The following is a 25,173-nucleotide window of genomic DNA, read 5'->3' as shown; positions in this document are numbered from 1 at the left end:
AATGGGCTCAAACAAGGAGAATGGGGTGAACGCATAAGTCACGGGGAGACGTGTGGAATGACACTTCAAACGAGAAAGGAATAGAACAGTCGGCGATTGCAGTCGGGCACGGGCACGTGATCGCCAATGATGATGATGGACAGTTATGCGTGGCCGAGGGAAGTCGGGGGGTGGGGGGGGGGGATGCAGAAAAGCAAATGACAGAATTAGCAGGAGACATCGGGATGCCCTTCTGACAGATTTATTACAGGCAGCTTCAATTATCCCGCAGCGTGCTCTCCGATCTCAGTCGTCGAGCTTTGGGAGCCCCTACCCGTGTGTCCCTCGGATGCTCACCACTGGGGAAGGCGAATCAAGGAAGGCCCAGGCGGTGCCGGGGGGGTATTCAGGGCTCAGTACCATATTCAGCGATGTCCGGATGACATGTCCACATAATCAACGGTCATCCGCGCTTCAATTTTTATATGCTTGAATTAACTTCAGGACGTTTTGCAGTGTGCTGCCGTGACTCAGGAGTCGTGCCCAAAGAGGAGAAATAGGCAGAGAGAAAAAAACAATGTTTGGAATATTTGATTGTTCTTGCTGGCATTCCAAGGCGGGTCAGAAAAGTTCCAGTGCTGATGTTACAAGGCGAAAACTTCTTGCGCCACCTGACGACTTACTCATAAACTCGTTCCTTGCGCACTGTTCATCGCTTGAAAACCTCATGTCGGGATCATCCCAAACCAAGCACCCCTCCTGGAATATTATTTAGGATATTTTGATAAGATCCCAAACTTTTCAAGACACTTCAGAAAAAAAAAAAAAATGTATTTTTTTTTTTTTTTTTGGCATCGACGCTGCGTGTGCAATTCCTGGTCCAGCTCTCAAATGTGACTGACTCACACACACACACACACACACACACCTGCTAGTCACTAAGAAATGTGGCAGATTTGGGGTGATTATGAGCTTACATAATGAAACGACTAGCACCTTGACGTGAGAATGTGACGGAGAGCCGTAAAAACAGATCAAAGTCACATCATGCTGAAATGAAGTGTCAACCTTTTCGAGTGATTGCCGTATCACTTTATAGACTCTGGCATGTGTCATAAATTCACATTAAGAGTAACGCAAAGTCTTCTAAATCAAAAGATATACCCGACTTGTGAGAAATTGACTCTCTTAGCACTTTTTACGGATCACGCGGATTATTTATTGTCCGAACTGTGACACGGATCAGCAAGTGGCAACGAAACCCCGGCTATCAACGAATGGAGGCGTTCACTGTCGTATTTTATTCTTTCACTGCGTACAACCGGACAACCTCTTTGAAAAGTTTTTCACTCATTAAAGTGTCTACTTTTAGACTCGATTTATTAATTTTTTTGAATCTAAAAACTCTGCCAAACGAATCATGCTGGTCGCAACCCATGATGGGACTACAATTCAGTAGCATGAATTCTAATATTCTTTGTCTTCTCCCTGTGTTGTTATCATCTGTTATTTTTTTCTTACCCAGGTCCCCCATCTGGTCCGGAAAACCCGATCTCTACGGTGAACGAGACCTGCGTGACTTTGGAGTGGTCGTCCCCCAGAGACACGGGAGGACGGGGGGACATCACTTACAGCCTTCACTGCAGAAAGTGCTCCGGCGAGGGCAAACAGTGCGCGCCCTGTGGAAGCGCCGTCCACTTTGTGCCGCGGCAATTTGGCCTCACATCGGCCACGGTCGCCATCACCGACCTGCAACCGGATTCAAACTACAGTTTCATCATCGAGAGCCAGAACGGCGTGTCGGACTTAAGTCCGACCCCGAAGGGAAGAGCCGTGATTAATATTACCACGTCGCAAACAGGTGAGTGACTTAGCGAGTCAGCCATTTGTATCCACTCGTTCTGCAGCGTAAAGAAACCAAAGGAGGCAGACGACAGTCGCATTTCTCCACTCCCGGTGTCGTTATTTTAGTCCACGGCGTGTTTCAAAACATCCCAAACGGACCCACCAAAGTCCTGAAGAGCTGAGCAGCTCCCACTTCCTATTCAGCCATTTTGCAACCGATTATTGGGTTGGAGCAAAGACAGGGCTTTCTTTTACAACAGTCACAAATACTCACTGTCGAGGTGCGATCGACTTTTTGTCTGGACAAGCCTCATATTTCGGCTGCTACATATTCGGTTATTCCAGTGACTAATGTGGGCTTTTCTTCCATTAATGGGAAGGCAGCAACAACTTGACGCTTAAGTGATTAACAACGGCTAATTTTTGCGCCACTGCTCGTTTATTAGTCACTCGCACTGTCACTTTTCTTTTAATCGCACGTTACATCCTACACGGCCGCGGATGTGTCGAAAACGGGCGCAGCAGAATTGCATGTGACAGGGTGGTGATGACGAACAGGCGCGTAGGAGGTTACGACCCTCATTAAGAACCCCCGCACATGCCACTCACATCCTCGTGCACACTCGCACTCATTTTTATCTGCCGCCCAATGTGGGACGGGTGACTCGGTCATCGGTTTTGCGATTTTCATGCATAATGAGCAGATCGTTTATCATTCCACCTTCTGTAATGGAAAATATATCAAATAAAGCCTTGTAAATATACCGTCAATTAGCATACGATGTTTCATGTGACAAGTTCTGATTTTCGCGGCACAAAAAAAAACAAAAAAACATACCACCTAACACATCTCTCCCCACTTCAGCGTCAAGCTTCATTCACCCTCCCCGTTCTCTCTCTCCTTTCCTTTTCCTGCAGTGAGCGTTGTGTTGAAGGAGAGGCGCAGCAAGGACAGCGTGACATTGGCCTGGCAAGGCCCACAGAGACCCAAAGGTGTGATCGTGGAGTATGAGGTCATCTACTACGAGAAGGTGAGAGAAAAAAACTCATTCTTAAAAGGTTGCCCTGACCTGTGTACCTTTGTTATTGGCATTTCGACAGCGCTGTACTTTTTCCCCATACTAGTAAACGTCCATCCATCCATCCATTTTCTGTTCCGCTTTACCCTCACAAGGGTCACGGGGGGTGCCGGAGCCTATCCCAGCTGTCTTCGGGCAGTAGGCGGGGGACACCCTGAACCGGTTGCCAGCCAATCGCAGGGCACACAGAGACGAACGACCATCCGCACTCACACTCACACCGAGGGACAATTTGGAGTGTTCAATCCGTTTGCCATGCATGTTTTTGGAATGTGGGAGGAAAACGGAGTACCCGGAGAAAACCCACGCAGACCCGGGGAGAACATGCAAACTCCAGACAGGGAGTTTGCATGGATCTGGAATTGAACCCGCTACCTCTGCACTGTGAGGTCGACGCGCTAACCATTGGACCGCCTACTAGGAAACGTCAATGTCAAAAATAGTTCAACTTCGTTGACTCTCAAAAAAAATACATTTTTTTAAAACGGCTGCAGAATTATCCACGCATACCCATTTTAAAAAACATGGTCACATTTTTCTTGCTTATTAGCGCCGACTGCAAATGGAAGGTGTCATCTTGAACGCCGGTCACGGGATTCGCGAAACCAAACGTGTTCGTCTCTCTCGATTGACTTATTGGCTGTGTGTTTTAGCTGGAGGGCATATCAGACTCGCTCCTCTCCCGCAGCTCCCGGCATGTCAATTACTCACACATCTGTTGGACAAATCTCGTAAAACGCGGTCGAGGTGATGAAATTAAGCCTCGGCGCCTTTGAGCGTGTGTGTACGGGTGACGGCTCGCATTAGTCATGAAATAGTCTTAATCCATGCCGAAGAGCGTCTTCCATTAGAGAATGAGAAACCTCTCTGCAGGGTTCCGACGAACAGACACACGTCTTCGTTCGTCAGCCCTCCATCGACATCAACCCACAGGAACACATCCAATCCAATCATGAACTGAAGAACAGCAAAACTTGACGACATACTCTTCCCAAGTGTCGGAATGGCCGTCTTTAAGAACGAACATGATGAAGAAATAAATAAGTGGCTTTTATCTCTTCAGTATTACGTTTTTTCACTTGACTTCTTTTATGATCTCCGCTTCAGAACCAGCGGGAGCAAAACTACACCGTTTTGAAAACTCGCTCCACCATGATGACAGTGGACGGGTTGAAACCGGGCACCACCTACGTGTTCCGGGTCAGGGCTCGAACCGCCGGCGGCTACGGGAGCTACGGCGGAGAGATTGAACTGGAAACCAGCCACGAAGGTACGCATTTTGAATGTACGCAACCTGTCGATGGTTTTCTCCGTGCCACGGAGGGTATTGATCTTTCGCAGTCCTGTGTGTAAGGCGCGCATGTTCAAACAGATCCAAATTCAAAGAGCGCGCGACGGTCAAGGAAGACAAAGACAAAGTGCAAACAGCGGCGCTCGATTCCATCTCCATGTGGTGATTTGTCCCCCTATGGAGTTTAAAATCAATCCGATGGATGGTTATTAAATCGCTCACATTTCATCTCAATGGCTTCTTACGGTTCTCTTGTCATCAGGATTTGTACGATTTATTCGATTAAAAAAAAAAAAAAAAGTGACGCTTGTCAGTTAAGGAATCTCACTCTTGCATTTATTGGACTTGTTTTCGTCAAGGGGAAGTTCACATCATAACATTTCTATTTTGAAACATCCGGGTAAATATTTATGCTATTAATTAATATGTATATTTATTTTTATTTTTTTTTATTGCAACTATCCACTTTTTCAGCCGCCATTGAAGAAAGACAAAATGCTGGCTGCGATGTCACTGAAAACTTTGATCGATTGCAGTGCCTTAAATGTTTGTGCAAAATTTTGTATTTTTTTTATTAGATCCCCCACCCCCTTTTTTTTTTCAAATAATGTACAAAAATGCAATCAATACCTTGTTTTCATTCGTGAAGTTTCAGTGAAAATGCATTTATTACTACTTGTGTTAGTTTAAATTAAAAAAAAAAAAAAAGATTCGCATTTATTTTTTACTCAAAGGGTACCAATTTCTTTGGCATGTGATCAACCACCGTCGCCGTGTTGTCAAACTCACTTTCCCTTCTTGTATGCTTTGTTAGCCGTCATTTACTTGGCTCATCACTTCATCATGGGGGGAAACGATTTTCTTGCAATCGAGGCCCCATAATCTGCTCTTCAAAGTGCACATTGATTCTCAGATGGCCGGGCAGAGAGGGCCATAAATCTCTTAACGTATAGCAGCGCGGATATAGATCGCGCCGCATACAGTGGGAACACATTAGCCTACTAATCATTGAATAATCAATGAATATGGTTGAAAGGAGGCTTTCCGCTTCTGCCCTGCGACAAAACTGTATGCGGGAAATGCAAACGACGGGGAGATTGTCATTGTTAGCATTTGCGCTATGATTTTTTTTCTTGTTTGTTTGTTTTTTTACAAGTTCAATGCTAGGCGCCAGGGCAGAAAAACGAAAGCCGCATGTATTAAAAACACATAGGCGTCGTATGGCGAGCTGATTTGACATTTCAAAGCTGAGGTTTTTTTTTTTTTTTACTATAGTTGTAATTACATTTTGAATTGAGGTAACTATCACGTAACTTCTCATTGAATTGCATCTAGGAAAGATGTCGGCGGTTTCGCCATTCGAATGACGTTAAAGAGATTTCCAAAAAAGATAGCCGCAACATATTCCAACGTCGGTGTTAATTAAATTTTAGGAGGGCTATTTAATCAGGTGCACGAGGCCAAGTGCACTTCAGAGTCTTATCAATGTGAACATATCTGATCAATGGTATTGATTATGAAAGAATATGCGCATGCTAGTTAATGCAGCAGATCCCAAAGTGCTGCTCGCTTGAGAGACTTGAATTGCCAACAGACACGTTGCACGCACCGATGCACTTGTGCTCACCTATGGCGGATAAAATGGAAATTTGTTTCGATGAATTGCTGGATCGGTGTGGTGTAGGAAGAAAAATAAATAAATAAAAATCGATGTGACCGGAAAGTTCTGGCCGGCAGTCTTGTTATACGCAACGTTGACCGGCGCCGAGTGGGAATTGCTCTCACGTCTTCTCTCGGTGCCTTCTCAGGCAGGCGAGGCTTTTCATCAGGAACCTTGCTTACTATTCCATCCAGCTCCCTCGCTCGCTTTTATCACTTTGCTGCTGCCTTTTTTTAAATTTATTTGTTTATTTATTTGCAATTGCTCCTGCTGCTTTTTTAAATTTATTTGTTTATTTATTTGCAATTGCTCCTGCCGCTTTTATTAAATCTGCCACGCGCTCCCCCTCTGTCCTCTCTCCACACAGACGTCTTTGCAATCGGAGACCCGAACCAGACCACCATTCTGGCCGTATCGGTGGCGGGCGGCGTCGTTCTCCTCATCTTCTTGGTGATGTGCTTCGTTGTTAGCGGAAGGTGAGGTCAAGCACGCAAAAATGATCACGCGATAGAACGAGACGTTGCCCTTTTTTGCGAGCGAGAAAATGTGAATTCATCGTCTCGACGTGTAAGGAGGCATTTGTAGCGGATGCTGTTGAGGACGTACTAACTGAGCAACAACGGCTTTTTGGTCTTTAAAATTTAGGTCTGATACAGAAGGATTACATTATTGATGGGCAAACCGCAGCCGAGCATCCAGCTTCTGACATTTCAGCCCCAACTAAAGGCCGTGTTAGTCTTTCTGTGAAGTAGACAGCGCTGCTAAGAGCGCCTCCTTTCAAGGTTAATACCGTGTCTCAAAGAAGGCCACACAGGGGATGGAGAAGAGAGGGAGAAAATAGAATCAAATGATGCAGACGGCTGAGAGTTGAGAAGATGAAAGGAAGTGAATTAGGCTCTTTTTGGTGGGGAGGACGAAAGGAAAAGACGACGAGTGGAGAAAAGTTTTTTTGGGGCCGGGGGGGGTTCAGAGAAACGCGTTCTACCCAAGAAAATTTGCTAAGACAATCAAAGTTCGCCGAGAGCAGCAATGAATTGAACTTGAGATTTTTTTTTGTTCATACCTGGCCCGGGGGACGATTCAAAATATTCATCGGAAGAGTAAAGAAATCTTTTCCGTCTCTTATGCTCAGCAGCAACATGCAAACCGTATTCATACAAATCACAGAATGTTAAGAATGGCGGGATCGACGACACCCAAAAAAATCCATTTGTTGGAGTACCACCGTTCAAAATCCTCGGCTTTACGTGACCGGGATCGACGACACCCAAAAAAATCCATTTGTTGGGAGTACCACCGTTCAAAATCCTTGACTTTACGTGACTCAACTCAGCTCAACTCAACTGTATTTATAGAGCACTTTCAAACAGCCATCACTGCATACAAAGTGCTGTACATGGAGCAATTTAACACATACAACAAACAGTAAAGCAAATCGGTAATAAAGACGGTTGAAAGCACCGAACAGCAAAACCAATGACGATGGAAAAAAACCTTCCGCTGGGGGCGGGAGTTGCACCCCCGAGTCTCTGTGCATACACCGTTAGTTCTGTTGCACGGGTTACCTTTGCTTATTAGTTGACACGCAGCCAGTCTGCACAGGGTCCTTGTGTCCATGCTTATTACTGTTATTTATTTATATATATTTTAACTTATCATACTCATTATGATCCCTCAAGGAGAAAATTAAATTTTCACTCGGCTGTATATTTACTCGCAGAGAGCAAGATCACTCACGGAAAGGCACGCAAGGAGAGATTCAGAGCCAAAGAGATGCGGAAACAGTCTTGTTTGAGCTGAGGGCTGAGGACTGTGCTTGAAACATGTATTTGTTACGCATTTTGATGCATTTTTATGCTTTAGAAAACATTTATGTCGGAATTTAGGGGATCTTGGAACGGATTAGGGCATTTCCATGGAAAACTCGTCTCTACTTAAGAAATGTTCTAGTTAAGAAATTTCTTCCAGAACCAATTCATTTCATAAGTAGAGGTACCACTGTACAGTGGGGCCTTGAGAAAACAAGTATCCCGACTTGCGAGATTTTTGAGATACGGGTCGCAGCTGAGGAATGCAAGGACATGAGAAAATGAGGGGGGGGGGGGCGTAGAGAAGAAGGTGAGAAAAGAAAACCAAAAAAAAATTCTAAGATGATACAGGTACAGAGGGATGAAAGAAGGGATGACATCTGTGACTTCGCGGTAGCGCCTGAGCAAAAATTGAACCTCAACGAGCTCCAACTCGATTAACAAAAGGCTACGCGCAACACACAAGCTGCGCACGCGCCCGCACGGACACTCACTAATGAACACACTCGGAAAACATTACTATTGATTGAGGTGATTGCTTATCAGGCGGAGCGCAATGTTCGCCATCGAGTCGGAGCGATGTAATCAGGCCAAGACCCGCACACACAAACAAACGCACAAACACACACACACATTTCGTACATATAGAGCACTACAACAATTTTTTTTTTTTTTTAATCAAAGGGGAATTATGAGAGACATAAAACAAGCCGTTAAATGTCGCACGTTTTGAGCACGCGTGATGTGTGACGCGCCCACAGAGTCACACTCGGCTAATAAGCTCTCACAGGCCGGGAGGTGTTAACTGAGTTTTACAAGAGGGTCGATCCGCTGACATCAATTTTAGGTCGCTTCGTCTGGCGTTGTCGCCCTCCATCTTCCTCCTATTTAGACGTGGGGAGCAGTGTTGATTACCGCTCTGGATTAAACAGCATCTGTTGCAGCTGTCAAAAGTTGTGTCGCCGTGTGCATTAGGTGAGGTTTGGAGTTGCGTTTTTTATCGGGGATCAAAGCTGCATCGGGGAGCCAGGCAGGAGGAGCAGCGGAACAACTAGACTGAAAGGAAGTCGTGCGGAATGATTTTTCAAAAATAAATTACAAATATTTTCCACTCAATATTCCGATTTAAAATGTGACTATTCTTCCATGGTCCTCTTCATATTTATTTATTTATTTTTTTTAAAACAAGCACAAGCAAATTAATCTGTGTTACAGTAAACGATATCAGATTTATTCTTCATGAATATTTTGGTCTTATAAGTTTGGCTTGAATGAATTATGAATTAAAAGACAGTGACTCACGTGTTGAGTAGGGTGTTAAGCAAGTAAAGAGCGGGGCGACGTTGGTTAGATTTAAGTCCCGCTGCCATCGATGGACGTGCGCTAATGCTAGCATTAGCCGGCGCTAAATCGGCCTAGCGTAGGTGTCACCAATGTGGTGCTCGCGAGCACCATGTAGCTTGATACTACCTACCACTGCTATTAGCTTATTGTTACACCATAAGGGGAAACATGAAAAAGTGTCTAAAGCTCCTCAGAATGCCGAGCGTCTCTGACAAATAACACCAGTTCCGCTTGTAGGAGTGCCATTATTGCTCTGCAAGCGCAGGCGTGGAAGTGTGTGTTTGTGTGCGAACTTGCCACTTCTCCTCCACCTGGGGGGGTGGGGGGGGGGCAGCGGGGGGGCTTTGGCAGGCTGGCAGGTGTGAGTGGTGGGAGGCAAGCGAGCGAATGGCATAACCATGAATTCAGCAGATGGCCTTTCACTCAAAGTGTGCTCGCACACGCCCCCGCGACCCGCGAGGTCCTCACTTTCTCTCGCTCCTTGTTAAACATGTTACAGCTTTCGCCTCGCAGCATCTGTGTGTGTGCATCCCGTCTCGTGCGCCATCTAATGACTCCCCCAGTCTTGCTACCAAGGCGTGTCCTGTGAATATCGGAATGGCTCGTCACCCCGGACGCATTTTGGCGTGTTAGCCATGTTTTAATTTGTCGGTAGGAGAGGGGGAAACTGATAATGGTGGTAAGAGTCAAAGTACTGATTGAACTCCTGTACTTCAAACTAAAAAAAACGAAAAAAATACAAATGCTAAAATGTACTTCTGTACATTCATCCATCCATCCATTTTCTGATCTGCGTATTCGCACGAGGGTCGCAGGCGTGCTGGAGCCTCTCCCAGCCGTCCACACCCTGAACTGGTTGCCAGCCAATCACGGGGCACACGTAGACGAACAACAATTCACGCTCACAATCAAACCGAGGGACAATTTAGAGGGTTCCGTTAACCTGCCATGCATGTTTTTTGGAATGTGGGAGGAAACCGGAGATTTGGAAAAGGGGAAATTCTTGTGATTTTATGTGATCACGGAGCATGGTAACGGCAGTAGCACATTAGCACATTGTGTCAACGGCGACGTTTGTGCGGGTATGCTCTTTTACCTTCACGGCATCTGCTGTGAAGCCCTAAGGTTGGTCCTAAAATTTTAATGACACAAAAGTGAGGAAAAAGAGGTAATTTTGCGAGAGTAGCGGAGTTGGTATGCCATGAAAAATCCACGAAAAAAGATGTAATGCGTTTGGAATTCAAAGCGCAGTAGAACGTATTCTGATAATGACTCGTCAGTGCTGAGGATGCTTTGTGACTTGGATGTTGGAAGCAAAGAGAAATGCTCTTGCTTTCAATTACAGTTTTGAATGATACTTCAAGGAGACTATACTGGAGGTAGAAATCTGCCAGTGAACTCAACAAAGCCCGTTCACGTGGCTCTTGCAATGTCTCTCCAGTAATAGCATAATAAAGATTTGGCATCCAAGGTACGGTGTGCAAGAGACACCCCAGTAGACAGGCCAGTCTATTGTGTACACGCGGTTATGTGATGATATTAGAATGAGATGTTATTAGAAAAGATTCGGCTGTTTTGCTTGGGTGCGAGCGCTTTCAATTAAACCGTAGGGTGTAACCACGACGCATCTTTGTGTGCAGAGCGCCTGCAAAGCGCTGCGGTCTTGGAAGCTTGTTGCCCCTGGTGCTAAACAATTTCACTCAGGCTTTATGCAAATGAGCATATGTTGCGATGGGATTGATCAAACGGCCTATTTAGAAAAAAAAAACAAAAAAAATCTAACCAGTTTTTGGGTTGTTCCAGTTTGAAAGACCATTGAGATGTATTTATTAGGCATTTTACAGTCGTGACTTCATCAAGTAAGTGACATCATTCGAAGTATCACACTGATCTACATACCGATCTATTTGCATATATAAAAATACACTTAGCTTGATGATACGCCATTCGTCCGCCTTTTCTCTCTTTCTTCCCGTGACCATAAAATTCCCGTATTCCAGCTCCTCGTTCCCGCCCCCTGCTTCGTTTTATCCATTTCCATTCTCCGTAATGAGAAGGAGCTAATTGAAATGTTTCCAAACAGGGTGCTAATGAAACATAGACAGATTTATTAGTCATAACTCTTGCGCTAATCATTTCCCCCGTCTTAATAATTAGCCGGCGTTGAGTAAATCTTTTTACACTGTGGTCAGAGATCGTTGAGCCGGTCGGTGCCAGACGGGGACAAGATGGAGATTGGGTCAGAAAGGACTTCATGTTAGAACACTCACTTTGACTGTTTTTTTTTTTTTTGGGGTTGGGGGGGGGGGGGTCCTCGTCATTCTTTTTTATTATTAGTTTTTAACTTTGTGCTATTCGGCCGCTACGGTAAATTAATTATTGTGGTATGTAGGCAGATAATGTGTTTGGTCATTCAGGCGACGTGCCCAGACACATTTTTGCTGTGAAATAACAAGAAGGTGAATTCAATCCACCAATTTCATTCTCAGTAATTAGTTTTAATTTAATGGCTTGATATTAAATGGAATAGAATAGCCTTTAGTAATCACCGGGAGTAATGAAAACAGCAGCGTGCGCGTGTGTGTGTGGTAAGGTGAGGAGGTGCGGAAAGCAAGACAGATGTCATGCCGGAGAGGTGACTAACGGCGTACTGATTTCATTTGTCCTCGTCATTCTGATTAGCAGAAGGAAAATAACGCGGCGAGACAGGAAATGAAAGTGAAAAGGAGACGATGAGTAAAGCGATGCCAAAGACGACGTGCAACCGAGCCCTCCTGACTCTTCCTTGTTTCAGAACCGCATCAATTTCTCCTCCCGTCTCCCGGCGAGCAGGCCGACTCTAATCCGATCAAATGCGACCCGTCATATAAAACAAAGCAGGTGATGTGACATGGCGCTGTACGACAAACATTTTATTAGCCGCGAGTGTCTCATGCTAACATCACTCCAAGGTTATTCATGACCATGAAGCCACACGCGTCCAACTCAATGAAATTGGCATGCCTACGCTTATGCGATGGATATAAAAAGTCTACACACCCCGCATCCAATGCCAGGTGTAATCTAAATATAGCGAACGAGATGCTTATTTAAAAAAACAAAAAACTTTGTGGATGTCCGACATCTCCACTTCACTTTCCTCAGGTAGTTTTAGTCTCCTTGTTCAAATAGCTGTTCACATTCCGGCCACGTTGCTGCGGCACAAGCACTGCCTCACCCTCTGTCTTTCCACATCCCTTATGTCACCCCCTTCGCCCCCCCCTCCCCCGTACGGCTCCCCCTCGACGCTCGTCACTCCCCGCCCCTCCCTATGTGATTGCTTGTTAGTTGGTATGCAGGCACGGAACCCCATTGTGCTTTCTTGCCTGTCAGCACTCCTTCGGATCCCCTCCCTCTCTCTCTCTTTCTTGCTTTCTTTCTTCCCTCCCTTTCTTTCTTTCTGTTCCATCCCCTTTAGTCCACTCTTTCTATCCAAAAAAACACAGCACGATCCCAGAAGAGCGGAGAGTGGAGGAAAGGGGCTAGAGTGGATAAATGGATGGATGCCCGGGGAAGAAAGCTGTGATATATGGTGGATTGGACAAGGGAATGTTTTCACAAAAGCACAGAATTAGGAAATAAAATAATACCCCAAGAGAGATAAAGGCCTTAAAAGTGCGAATGACAGGACGAGAGCGAGGGGGGGGGGAAGGTAGGCGGGAGTGGTTACGGCCATAATGTTTTGAGGATGGAGTTCTTTCTGTGAGGGAAGCTTGCTAGCAGAATGACAAATGGGTCTCAAGTGACAGAGTATTATATTAAAAAGTAAATTGATATGCAAATGTGGAGCGTTGGAGGACAGGGATAGCCTGTCATCACTGAAGTGGAACAGAGGGAAAAAGGTGAGGGCTCGGCGGAGATGGCAACACAGTGTAGAGGTCCATTAGCATGTGAGCGTGCCTGTGTGTGTTCGTAGTAAGTACGCATTAACATAAAGTTGCGTGCGAATGTGTGTGTGTGTGTGTGTGTGTGTGTGTGTGTAGAATGGGCATGAAGTGCAGTTGCGTGTCAGCAAAATAGCAGATCGGAAGACATCCCGCGATGGCAAACTGTGCCAACTTTGAACTGCAACGGCATCGGCGTGAAGAATCAGCCAGAGGGAATGCGAGACATCCTTATTAGAAACTTTACCTCACAACTCCTAAACGTCAGGATGGAAACATAAATACTCGTGAAAACCCTCATCGCTACTTGACATTTGCCTTTTGGGGGGGGCCAAATTGATTGGGTGATTGTGTAAATGTGACACCCAACATCAGTGTTAAATCTTTCATGCACATTGTAACCTGATAGCACGATAAGCTGTAGGAACCGCTGTCCCCGCAAGGGTTAAAAAGCCACAAACTCCTTGGCGAACGATGCAAATGCCGGTTGCATCAATGATGTTCCGCGTGCGCGTCCCGCGGTCTTGGCAATGTGACATCCTTGCATGACTGACGTGCAAAAGCGGAGGACTTTGTGTTTGCGGCGCACGCGACCGGAGCTTTAGGCGATTGTCACCAACTCGCCAAGACAAAGTGACAAAATCGAAGAGACGCGCATGGATAAGGATTTGAGCCGAATCGCCAGTCGGGCTGACGTTATTGAAAATATGTAGGTCAGGATAACCTGGTTGTGAATGCGGTGTTGTGTGTGTGTGTGTGTGTGTGTGTGTGTGTGTGCGCGCGCTTGTGTGACGTGCGGTCAATTCAGAGGCTTCTCTCGCAGCAACTTCAACTCACGGCATTCAAAACAAATACTGAACCTATTTTTAAGCTACAGAAAAGAGCGGTAACCATCATGAAGCAAGCTCAATATAAAGACCCCAAAGTCCATAATTTATCAATTTAAAATACTCTGAAATTTTATGACTACGATGAATTCAAAGGTGCACAAATTATCTACAGAGTACGGAGTAATCTACTTCTTCACAGTATTCGGATAAAGCGAAAATATGTCTCTGCTCGGGTGTAAATTTGTGGATGAAGTATGAGAAAGATCTGAAAATGAAAATGTACACGACATCTTTTAAAAGTGTAGAAATATTGTAAATGTTTGTCGGCTTGCCTGCCTCGGTGGGCGACATTCGTGTTTGCTAATCAAAGCTAATCGCATAAAAATCTATCAAATCCAATCGAGCAAAATGTGCCGCTTAGGACATAAAAAAAAAAAAAAAAAAATGACAATGTAACTTTTGAGATCTGTAATTTTGGACCTGTTCCTGATTCCGTCAATTAACATCATATCGAAATGATGATGTGCAACTTTGGGAAAAAATGGACTCCATTGGATGGACAAAAGCTTTCAAATTTGACTCGGTAGCTTGCGGCTTTTAACTCAGGCGACCAACACTTTGTGGCGCCCAAACACAGAAGACAGGGAAACAAAAGGCAAAGCCGTGTCAGGTTTCACGCCATGTTTCAGAGTGTAGCGCTAATGATTCATGACACTTTTAACTGGAGAGGAGAAATGAGTCTCTCCGTAATTACTATGGAAATGTGTTCATTTCCCATCAGACACACTCATTCACATCTGTAACCATGCACTGTGCATACACCCCCCCCCCCCACACACACACACACCCACATGTATTAAATATGAAGCAACAGAGGCATGCTTTTGGTTTCACGGAACATGTATGCTGATGCGGAGGGGGTTGTGTGTGCACCCATGGGATGATCACAGGAGTGTGACTCAGTGCCCCCCCACCGTCCCCCTGCTCCCCATATGCTCTAAACACATGCCCCAAAGGGGTATGTGTGCGTATTCGCGTGTGTGACAAGGGGATAATGATCGGCTGGCTCATGGTGATCGACTGGTTTGTGCCCAGCTGATAGCCAGATGACACACCCCCATCCTTCCTTAACCGCCCCCAAATACTAGTTTCCTGTGGCTCTGATTGTGTGTGTGTGTGTCTGTGTACTGTATTCCCCAACCGTGCATACATGCAGTCAGCTGTGTCACACCCAAAAATTAGCAACAACAGCATCAAACACCAAATGGCTGAGATTTAATGAGCAAGCACCAGAACCGGCCCTCTTGCCCAATTGCGCATCTCTCAAAATTGCCGCGATTAGCCAAAACTGCAAGTAATCCCACCCCTCTCAAAAACACCTAAATATACTAAAAACGATGACCCCAAAACTCTTTAATATTGCTTCAACCTCATCTTTTCATTCAAATTTTGAGTGAGTTGATTTTTATGGGAAGTAAACAAAACGAGTGCCTGATGTTGGTTTGCCGTTCAGCAGTTTTGTGCTGTCCTTGAATGATCGTTTTTATGCACGAGAGCCCTGATCATAACACGGGGCTGTTTTTTTGACTGTTCAAACCCGTTGTTGTTGAAGGGTGGATCTTTTATACATGCATTGAGAAATGTATTCTGAAAGATGAACTATATTGAGAACTTATTTTGCACAGATGCTGCCCGTTTAAACGGGCACTTTTGACATACAGCTGGTTAGGAAGTGTGTAGTCCTCTGTGCCCCGCCCCCCACCCCAGGAGTACAGATGAAAAATTGTGGCCCCATCTAGCATTTCAGATGCCCATCCTTGATGTTTTACTATCATACATAACTATGTATAATGGCATATGGACTTGTGGCTTAAAAGCGAAGCGCGGATAGTCTCTGTCGCTGAATAAACAAGCGCATTTAATGAATGTGCAATATAATAGATAGCATATAATAAAGTTGTCGCGGCCAGCGCAATCCACTTCTTCCTCGGAAATTGTGTCACGTTGTTTCTTGTACAGTGACAATAACAGCAAACTATATATGGCGCCTCAAAATTTTGCTACCCAATAAAGATGCCATTTTTTTTTTTTTTCATTGCGGCAAGTCGTTCCGTATGCAAGAGTCAATCACCGGGCGCGAGTCGCCGACTGCCATTTGTTGGCAGTTGTCCAGTCAAGCCGCGCTCAGCCGCATATGTCGATATGCGGCGGGCCTTAGGGAAGTAGAGACAAGCAAATTAGAATTCAATTCCCCCAACCATCAGACAGACGAGGCCACGCTGTGTTTAAATCATTTTTAGTTCATCATTAAGTGAAATTGCTTTCTTATTTTATGGGTTTGGGCCTGAAATATTTGTGCAGAATCTAAAAGAGCAGCAAGTCAGATGTTTATGGCTGATGGGGGCTGTTAAACCCGTTCCTGGATAATGCTCGACATCGTGGAAAAATACACTCACAGAAACAACTCGGCGTCATCCTCCTGCAAGGTCGGCATAACGCAATCTGTTAAACACTTCCTCGCAGCTGGACAACAGGCCGGTTGATCAACGGATCAATATTTTGGTCGTCGCACGGAGACCACACCGCAGGGTATGCGCACAGACGGGTGGGAGGGGGTCAGCATAGGAGTGTGACCCGTAGTAAATCTGGAGGCGGTCATGGCCAGAGGGGCTGTAGCGCGTTAATGCAGTCAACGTGTATGGAACATCTGTGACTCTCACACATGCTCAATATTTCGCAAACAGCAATGTTGGGAGTGTGTCACTGACAGCCAGAACGGGAGGAAATGAAATCTAATTGTAACATGTATTTGTTACATATTTTGATGATGCATATTTTGATGCATTTTTATGTTTTAGAAAAAAATTTTGTCTGAATTTTAGGCGGGCTTGGAACGGATTAGGGCATTTATGTGGAAAACCCGTCTCTACTTAAAAAAAATTCTAGTTAAGAAATTTCTAGGTAAGAAATTTCTTCCAGAACCAATTAATTTCGTAAGTAGAGGTACCACTGTATTTAAATATATATACAAAATGAGGGATCGGTTGTTTTAAAAATAATCAATGCATTTTCAATATGCGATACGGATTTTAAAGGAGTCTTTGTACTTTCTCCGCCATGAGTTTTCTTCTGGTGGAGAAAGTGCGCATATGGGTTGGCGCGCGTGTGCGCTCGTACAGCAGGATGCTCACCCAGCTGGCTATTTGTTTTTTGCAGGCACTGTGGATATATCAAAGCCAAGCAGGACCCTGATGAAGAGAAGATGCAGTTCCAGCATGGCCGAGGTAATAACATCACCTTAATAGAATTCACACATACAAACACCGAGGCGTACATAAACACAGATGCATGCCCCATTTTCTCGGACCCGTTACTGCTAACCTTGCCTTGCACATCAGCACGGATGCAATGTATTTCATTCAAAGAAAAATGTCTCAAATTGCGATTCCTTATGCAAGCATCCCAAGAGTTGCCGACTAAAACTGTAAAGAAAGACATTGGTTTTATTTAGGTCAGCATCAACATAATTTTATTTTTTATTTTTTGCACGCGAACGTGCGCTTGTAGGATGAGGCTCCTTCTGGGTTCCTGTTAAAATGACGTGTCATTTTTATCACTGCAACTAACAAAGCAGTTACTCGACGTGTCTAATTATGTAACCATTTTAACACCATCTGAGCAGCGTACTCGTGTCGCCACGGGCAGTCAAACGGCAGGGATGGCAACCGCCATTTTTATGAAAGCCCATAAAGCCAATATGCCGGAACATTTATGAGATGTGGAAATACAACTCATGTTTGTTCATTCGGTTCTTTTCTCCCTCATTTGCATGTGCACAGTCAAGCTTCCCGGCAGTCGGACCTACATCCATCCTCACACCTATGAAGACCCCAACCAGGCTGTCAGGGACTTCGCCAAAGAGATCGATGCGACCAATATTCGCATCGAGAGAGTTATTGGAGCCGGTACGCTTGAAAACATATGTGGTTCATTTCGTCCTGGGTATTATAACATAAATACAGTCAGCCCCTGTTTATTAGGGTGGGCATGTTCCAGACACACATTTTTCATAGTTTCACACCTCCAACAAGTTTTGAACATCAACACACACAAAAAAAAAAATCTTTTCACTCTCTCACTGACACATACAACGAAAGAGAATTGAACACTTGTAGATTTAAGCACCAAAATGTACCAGCAAACCATGTAATTTCATTGAGCAAAAGTCAGCTAGCTGACGCTAACATATAATGTGAAACTCCATTGATGGGCTAACGCAAATTAGCCTGGCTATGACAGTATTTGCAAGCCGTCCAACAACAGCGCAAACAACGATATTGATGGGCAGAGACTCTGCTATGTGGGAACAATTACTTTACAGCTTAGTAGGGGACCTTCTCTGCTTCTTCTTGTACTTAATACACCGCAGCTACAGTAAGCTACCAGTGTGCCTGGCATGTTGCCGTGTTACTACAGTGAAGACGTGCAACTTAAAAACCCATGCATGGTCGAGTGCGGGTGTGACCCATTGATCATGTTGGTTTCTTTTTTTTTTTTTTTTGTGTGTCCGTATTTGTAGGGGAGTTTGGGGAAGTGTGCAGCGGGCGGTTGCGTGTGCAAGGCAAACGTGAAATCTACGTGGCAATCAAGAGTCTGAAGGCGGGCTATTCGGACAAACAGAGGCGGGACTTCCTGTCAGAGGCCTCCATCATGGGACAATTCGACCACCCGAACATCATCAGGCTGGAAGGAGTCGTCACAAAATGTGAGTCATGCTTCCGTGTGGGTTGAACAGTTGATATAATATGACACACACACCCTACAGTGGAATGTTCTTATTAACTTCATTTTTTTCTGAGAATCTTTAATGGAAAATTAGGGGGCGGCAAAAAGCGATTTTCTACACAATGCCTTGAGACACAAATTTTGTTGTGGAGCCACACTTGGGTCAAAAAAAGCTTGTGCATCATGATATCATATCATTGTGGTTCTCTCTGGGGTGTGCAACATGGCCACTGTTATAGTCATGCAGACGCAAAGAAGAATTTCACAACTACTCCTATGGCTCTGTAATCTGCAGTAAACATAGTCAATTTTCACTGAGGATAAAGAATGTATGACTGAGTACTGTGATACGTTGGTCTGTTGTGTTGATGAGCTCGAAACGTAATAACCCCGCCCCCGGCAGCGCTATTCGTTAGCCCGTCTATAGCGTTTTGAATCGTGCGTGACCATGAAGCTACCTGAAGGCAATTTTCTGTGGTTGTTTTGAAAATTATGTGTATAAACGAGGACCGCCAATCAACAGCTTGAAGTCTTTTTTTTTTTTTTTTTTTTGAGGAATCAGCAAATTCCACGGATCGCTTTGTGATTCAAAGCAATATTTGTCCGAATCTTTGGTTCAGCAACTGATTGCGAATCGAGGTCCACTGTACCGCCATACATGGACTGCCGCACACAGCCGGCGTAAACAGGAGCTGACCCTTGTTCGGATAGATTTCCATTACCATGGTTACGCCTACATGACACATGGCAACTGCGACTGTCCTGCGCTCTTCAAATAGCTACTTGTTTACTTCACGACCGTGGTAGAGCCATTGTGAGCGTCTCTGCGCGTCTGCGTGTGTGTCGGGGAGCGACACAGGCCGGGGTTCAACAACAAGGCTGATTGGTTATCTCTGGCGCCCGCTCTAGCCATCACTCGCTCCCTTTTCCATCTCCCCTCTTGTCTCGTATGTCCATCTCGCGCTGCGGCTTTGTCCCTCAGTGTTCGTCTTATCTTCTCATTTAGTCTCTCCTCTCTCTTTCGGTCTATCTCTCCATCTTTATCTCTCACTCGCTCCCATTTCGCCGGCAGATGACGTGCCCTGATGTTGGTCTAATGAAAGCGGGAACAGATAACACGCTAGCTGTTGCAGCGGAGACCACCGCGTGTCAATCAAAATTTGAGTCGGCTTTTACACACGAATGGTAACGTGCGCTGCAATTGCGGTGGAACCTTAAATGTTGAACACAACCGGACTAACTGACCTCTGACTTGTTTCGTGATTTTTTTTTTTTTAATGTGTTGCATAATTCAACTATTGCCATCATAAAAATGGCCTGATTGCGCAGAAAAAAATCCTCTTTCAATTTAACTACTTTAAAGGCAATATTTTGTGTTTTTGTAGTCAAATTGATTACTTTGGAAAGACAAGTCGACCAAAATGTAGGGAGGGGATGGGGTGGAGGGGGCGCTTCGAGTGTTTAGCCCAGAACACACAGCACCTGGTCAGCAACACAAGACTGAATGCATATTCATGAATATCAATAATTCATAACATTAATTGGCTGTGATTTTCACCCTCATGAATATTCACCAGTGTGCAAACAATTGATGCAAAAACATACTTATTAATTGCCTATTTGCTTTCTGTAAATAAGGCTTCATCATAAATGCGACCTTTTGCATGCAGGGCGGAGGCAGGCGGATTAAGGAAATGCTTCTGTTATGGCATTGTGGGTTTTAATTTCACTTTTTGTCATGCCGTGAACCGAATAGCGTGCATCTCGAAATTCGGTGACAAAAAGTAGACTGAATTTTCGACTGGCTCAAAGGTGGTCTATTTCGCAGTGTCGGTGGTGTTGAGAGGGTGATGGAGCTCCTCCGAAACAAATCTCACGAGCAGGACGTCATTTCACAGGTCACAGCCCAAGGTGTGCGCGGGTGGATTGGGTGGGTTGTTGATGGCCCAGTTCAGATGGGTCAATAATTCCTGCAGGCTCTTTTCTCCGGCACCAGCTGGTCCCTTTACAGCACCCTCAGTATGCAATCAGCCGGGCTGACCTCGCGTGCACCGGGCTCAGATGGGTTCAAGAGGGGTCGAGCTGCTAACTAGACTTCAACAGGGGGAGAAGGAGGATTTGCAATCGCGCTTTTCCACTCGCACGGAGAAACTCTTGGAAGATTTCTAAATTGGGCTATAAACGCAACAACAAATGTGTGTCCATTTGAATCATTTATTCACATGAAATGAATGCAGGTACAAAGACAAGAACGTACAACTAAAGTACATAATTATTCCTTCATCCATACTTCGCCGCTTCTGGGGATTCAAATGAATTCACAAATGTCAATTATGTCAGTTAAACTACATATGACTATTCAGTAAAGCGCCGCACTAATTTGCTGTCACTTATTGAAAAAAAAAAAATGCCCTTTGTGCAACTTCTCCAAACTTTAAAACCAATCCCAGCGATTGTTCTCACTGAGAAAAAGAGAAAAGTCTTTGTGAGTATTTATTGTAATTTTGCGTAGGACCTTGTGTGGAGTGTGTGCTACTCGTGCATTTTGGCTGCAATCTTTTCAATTCCGGCGCTTGTCATCCTTTTATACGCGCGTTCTTGTCAGCTTACAAGCGCATAAGCCTTCAGCTCCTGCCGTGTTCCACCCTAATAAGCATCTTTGCTGTCTGTCATCTGATTGTTGCTATTGTCTTGCTGATTGGTGGGCCACACGCAAGAAAAGAGAGCGAGAGAAAAAAAAAAGACCCCCCTTTCTCTATCCGCACATCAGGAAAAGCGCCACAATCTGCGCCCTCTTCCTCCTCCCTCTCATCATCCCTTCATCTCATTCACCGCATCTCTAATTTTATCCGGCCGCCGCTCGTGCATTTTTTGAAAAGAAAATGCTGCAACAATCAGCTCATTGGAGAAAACCCTCAATTATGGCACTCCATCTCGTCTGCCGATCAAATAATCTGCATATGCATTAAGATGCTTCAAATTTTAGCAAAGCTTCTGCACTGACTTCATTCCATTTTGTCCTCCGTCTGGAGTATCAAGCGATCAGCTCCAAATGCGCACCTTTGCTTGTCGAACAATACACTGCGTAAAAGGCGGTTTGGATCGCTCGTATGCAGATCGGTGGAGATTGGAGCGACCGCAGAGGCAAACGAGGGGGAGTTAAGATAGGACGAAGAGGTGATGATGGTTGCAGGAAGGAGGGAAGATGGGGGAGAGGTGGCTGAGATGAGATGGGATACAAGAGCGAGGAAATTAGACAACATTGGACTTGGAGAACAAATGAGGGTGACGGGGAAGATGTGTGCAGAGATTTCGGTACGAGAAGGGTAGGCAGGCGAGAGGGCGGATGGCGAGGAGATGAACGTGAGGAAATGAGAGGAGGGGAGGTGGAGAGAGGCGAGGAGATAAGCTTATTGAATTTCTGTCTACCTGTTATGCAGCAACACTCCCCCTCCGCCCAGCCTCGCATGGCGTGATCTGTCCTGTTTTAAAGCAGTGTATCATTTTGTTCTGAACCCTTAATTTTCTCTTTTCTACTTCAAACCACATTCAATAATGCCACGATGCAGGCCTCTGGCACAAAAAAACTCGTAGTGTAATTGTACTCATGTATACACACAGTCGGCAATTTAATTTCCACTCCCACTTGTACGCTCGTAAACAGAAACAGACACTAAAAATGATGTTTACCAGATAGGCCATATGTGTTGTTTACATCCCTTCTATTGTTGTTTTTCCACTGCATGGGTCTACTTGGCTCTACTGGGTTTGGGGAGGCTATGGGGGTTGGGGGAGGCTCTATTTCAAAATAGTACAGTTGATTAGGGGGGCAAAACGGACAGTTGACCGTATTTACTGAAAAAAAAAGTCTTGGATTTACTTAATTCCAACATGCCAATCGGTTGACATGATTATCCATCCATCCATCCATCCATCCAACCAAACTAGAATGGTCTGTCGAACAAAAGCCAGCTAGCTTAATGCTTACATATAATGTGAATCATCATTGATGGGCTAACGGAATTTAGCATAAATGTTACAGTAATTAGAAACCTTCCAAAAAAATCTGCTACTTAAACACACACGGAGCAGCAACTTTTGTGTTTTACATGCACTTTAGCAGTTAGCATGCTTCTCCATTTTGCTCTCCCTGGGATTAGCGACTCCCATCCTCCGCCTGTGATAGCAGTGCTAGTCAGAAGTAGAGCTTATTCGCTGGCATGGATGTGAGGACTACTTACTTCACCGCCTGGAAGAAACATGATTGAGCCACACTAGCAAAACAAACCGAGCTGGTGTGGCGGAAGTTAGCTTAGCGCCTAGCATACACCCACGAATGTTCGACTCGACATACTGGAGACAAACGTCGAGCTCCGTGACTCCATCGGTCATTTCTTCTTTCACAATTGTGTAATTCAAATGCAATGACGAATGGTTTCGACCAATGAGAGAGCAGCACGGGTTTCAACTCGCGCACAAACACAATCAAGCACAAGGTTGTGATGATTCGCGCTTTATGGCCAAGAAAAGATCGACAACACTTGCTTCCACCAAATGAAGCGGCCTAAAGACGAGGACCGTTGTCGCCGATCCATTCCATGACACGCCACCTGGCAGAATGTCAATAGCCAATCTGCACGCAGGCACCCACTCAGACAGCCCTTCGAGCTCTTTGACTTATTTCCTAGCGTGATGAAAGGTATTAAATCTGACTGAATAGGAAGGTGATTAGTTAATTATGTGCTTTCAGGACCGTTTGGCAAAGTGGCGGCGCTTCTTGACATGCTCCAACCTGCAAGTGTGTTCTATTTTTGTTTGAAAAGTGGATGAAGTCGCTCTGGGAAATGAAAAGGGCTCATTGTGTTGCGTGCGTATGTTTGTGTGTGTGTGTGGATGTGTGTGTGCCTGTGCGCACACCTGAGTCAACGAGAAGGAACGTGTAAATGTGCTGAGCCGGTTTTGTGTGTGGTCGGCTTTATTGGTAACCTCTGTTATCTGTCACTTGCAAGGATAATTTAGTATGGCAGGTGTCCAGATGATGGCTGGTGATGGTGTGTGTCGCTGCGTGCGTGTCCGCGCGCAGGCGCTTGTGGCGCGCTCATGTCGATCGTCGCTGAGACAACAGAATGAATGTGTTTTCATTCCGGGCCTCTCCTGGTACAGCTAATACTGTCGGCCGAAAGGTAATAGTCTATACTTCACGGGTAACGTGCGGCATATGATTTTACCCGCACACACAAAGCCATGTTTTGTTGTTCAATTTCTTGCTGTCAGTGTTGGAAGTTATGGTCCTGGGAGGTCTGACTTTGGTATGGATGGTGTCGCCGTGAAACAAAAAAAAAAAGGAAAGTAACAACCCTGTGAATGTTCTCAAGGAGTGCACTGTAAAAAAACAACAAAAAAAACGACGTTAGCTGCGGCTCCTGCTCTGGTATGACTTAATCGTAGCACTAAATGCTATTAGCATAAATGTTTACTTTTTGGAATGTAAATCAGTCGCTGATGGTGTGGTGGTACTATGTGTGGACTACTGTAGGTTCGTATTGAGGTATTCTTTTTTTTATTGGTATCAGTAATTATAACTCAACTATAGAGACTTTTGCCACCTCCGCTAATCCTAACTACAATTTATCACTAGACACACACATACGCGGATCAAGGGCAGAGCGTCACGTCCCTTTCCATCACGGTAAATCCCACCAACGGTTGTTTGAACACTTTTGTTGTCTCCATTTCCACTCGCCGTGCCCCGAAACCAATTCTCAGACACACTTATACACTCACACACAAAAGCACGCAGGGACACAATTTAATAAACACACGACAAACAAATACAAAGCAACACACAATCCAGGCCCCGTGTAGAGATAAATGTGACCAGCAGTCTTCACCCCCAGCAGTAGAAAATCCAATTCCCTTTCACTTTATCCCTGAGACTAATGTCACTGTCAAGGAAGACACCACCACCGGAGACCCACGGCTCTCTCCGTGTGTCCTCATGTGTGTGTCTTTGTGTTTGCTGCACAGAAAGTGAATTCATTTAAGGTGATGCATTGCTGCCTTTACCTACAATCTAACTCGAGGCCTCTGTGGTGTTGTTCTGCCTTCCCATGACAAGATCGTGACCCCCCCACCCCATCCCCTACAACACCCTTACCTGTGCTCCTCATACACATTTCCTCTCATCTACAACGCTTGACAACTGAAGAAAAAAACTGACGTCATCCATTAGTCAGCCGACTCCAAAAATTCTGAAGTCATTCTCGTTCTCACCATCATCATCTCTTCTCATGTGGTGACCTCTTCTCGTTTCATTCTCATCTCATTCCCATTCCCATCTTTCTTTTGTTTTTGCTCTCGTATGACTTCCCTTTGTGGAGGGCTCCCATCATCCTCTCTTATTTCCTTCTTTCGTTTCCTTCATCTTGTATTTAGAACCTTATCCCTTCACGAACTTTTCATATCTTCTTGTTGACTCTGAAATGCAATAATAGCAGCTACAACCTGTTGGCAATTAAAGTAAATGAAATCATTATTTAACTGCACGTCATGTACTGGGAAGGAAAGTCTGCTTGCATAGAGTACCCCAAAATAGAAAGATAGAGCAAATGCGGGACTTAGAATGTAAA

The 25,173-nt window shown here is 45.0% G+C and overlaps 1 protein-coding gene across 1 annotated transcript in view; it reads left to right on the top strand.

The window, feature by feature from the left end:
• Positions 1 to 25,173, top strand: part of LOC109507309 (ephrin type-A receptor 3-like) — a 74,219-nt gene that overhangs the window by 43,025 nt on the left and 6,021 nt on the right. Inside the window, exons 7-13 of the mRNA XM_019856640.1 lie at positions 1,505 to 1,840; positions 2,743 to 2,855; positions 4,011 to 4,173; positions 6,222 to 6,330; positions 16,976 to 17,043; positions 17,599 to 17,724; positions 18,339 to 18,524. Coding sequence (XP_019712199.1) covers positions 1,505 to 1,840; positions 2,743 to 2,855; positions 4,011 to 4,173; positions 6,222 to 6,330; positions 16,976 to 17,043; positions 17,599 to 17,724; positions 18,339 to 18,524 — 1,101 coding nt within the window. The remainder of the gene's footprint in view (positions 1 to 1,504; positions 1,841 to 2,742; positions 2,856 to 4,010; positions 4,174 to 6,221; positions 6,331 to 16,975; positions 17,044 to 17,598; positions 17,725 to 18,338; positions 18,525 to 25,173) is intronic.

Source organism: Hippocampus comes, unplaced genomic scaffold, assembly GCF_001891065.2.
Source record: "Hippocampus comes isolate QL1 unplaced genomic scaffold, H_comes_QL1_v1.1 scaffold105, whole genome shotgun sequence".
NCBI lineage: Eukaryota > Metazoa > Chordata > Actinopteri > Syngnathiformes > Syngnathidae > Hippocampus > Hippocampus comes.
Note: the sequence above shows the minus strand (reverse complement) of the source record. Positions and strands in the feature narration are given on the sequence as shown.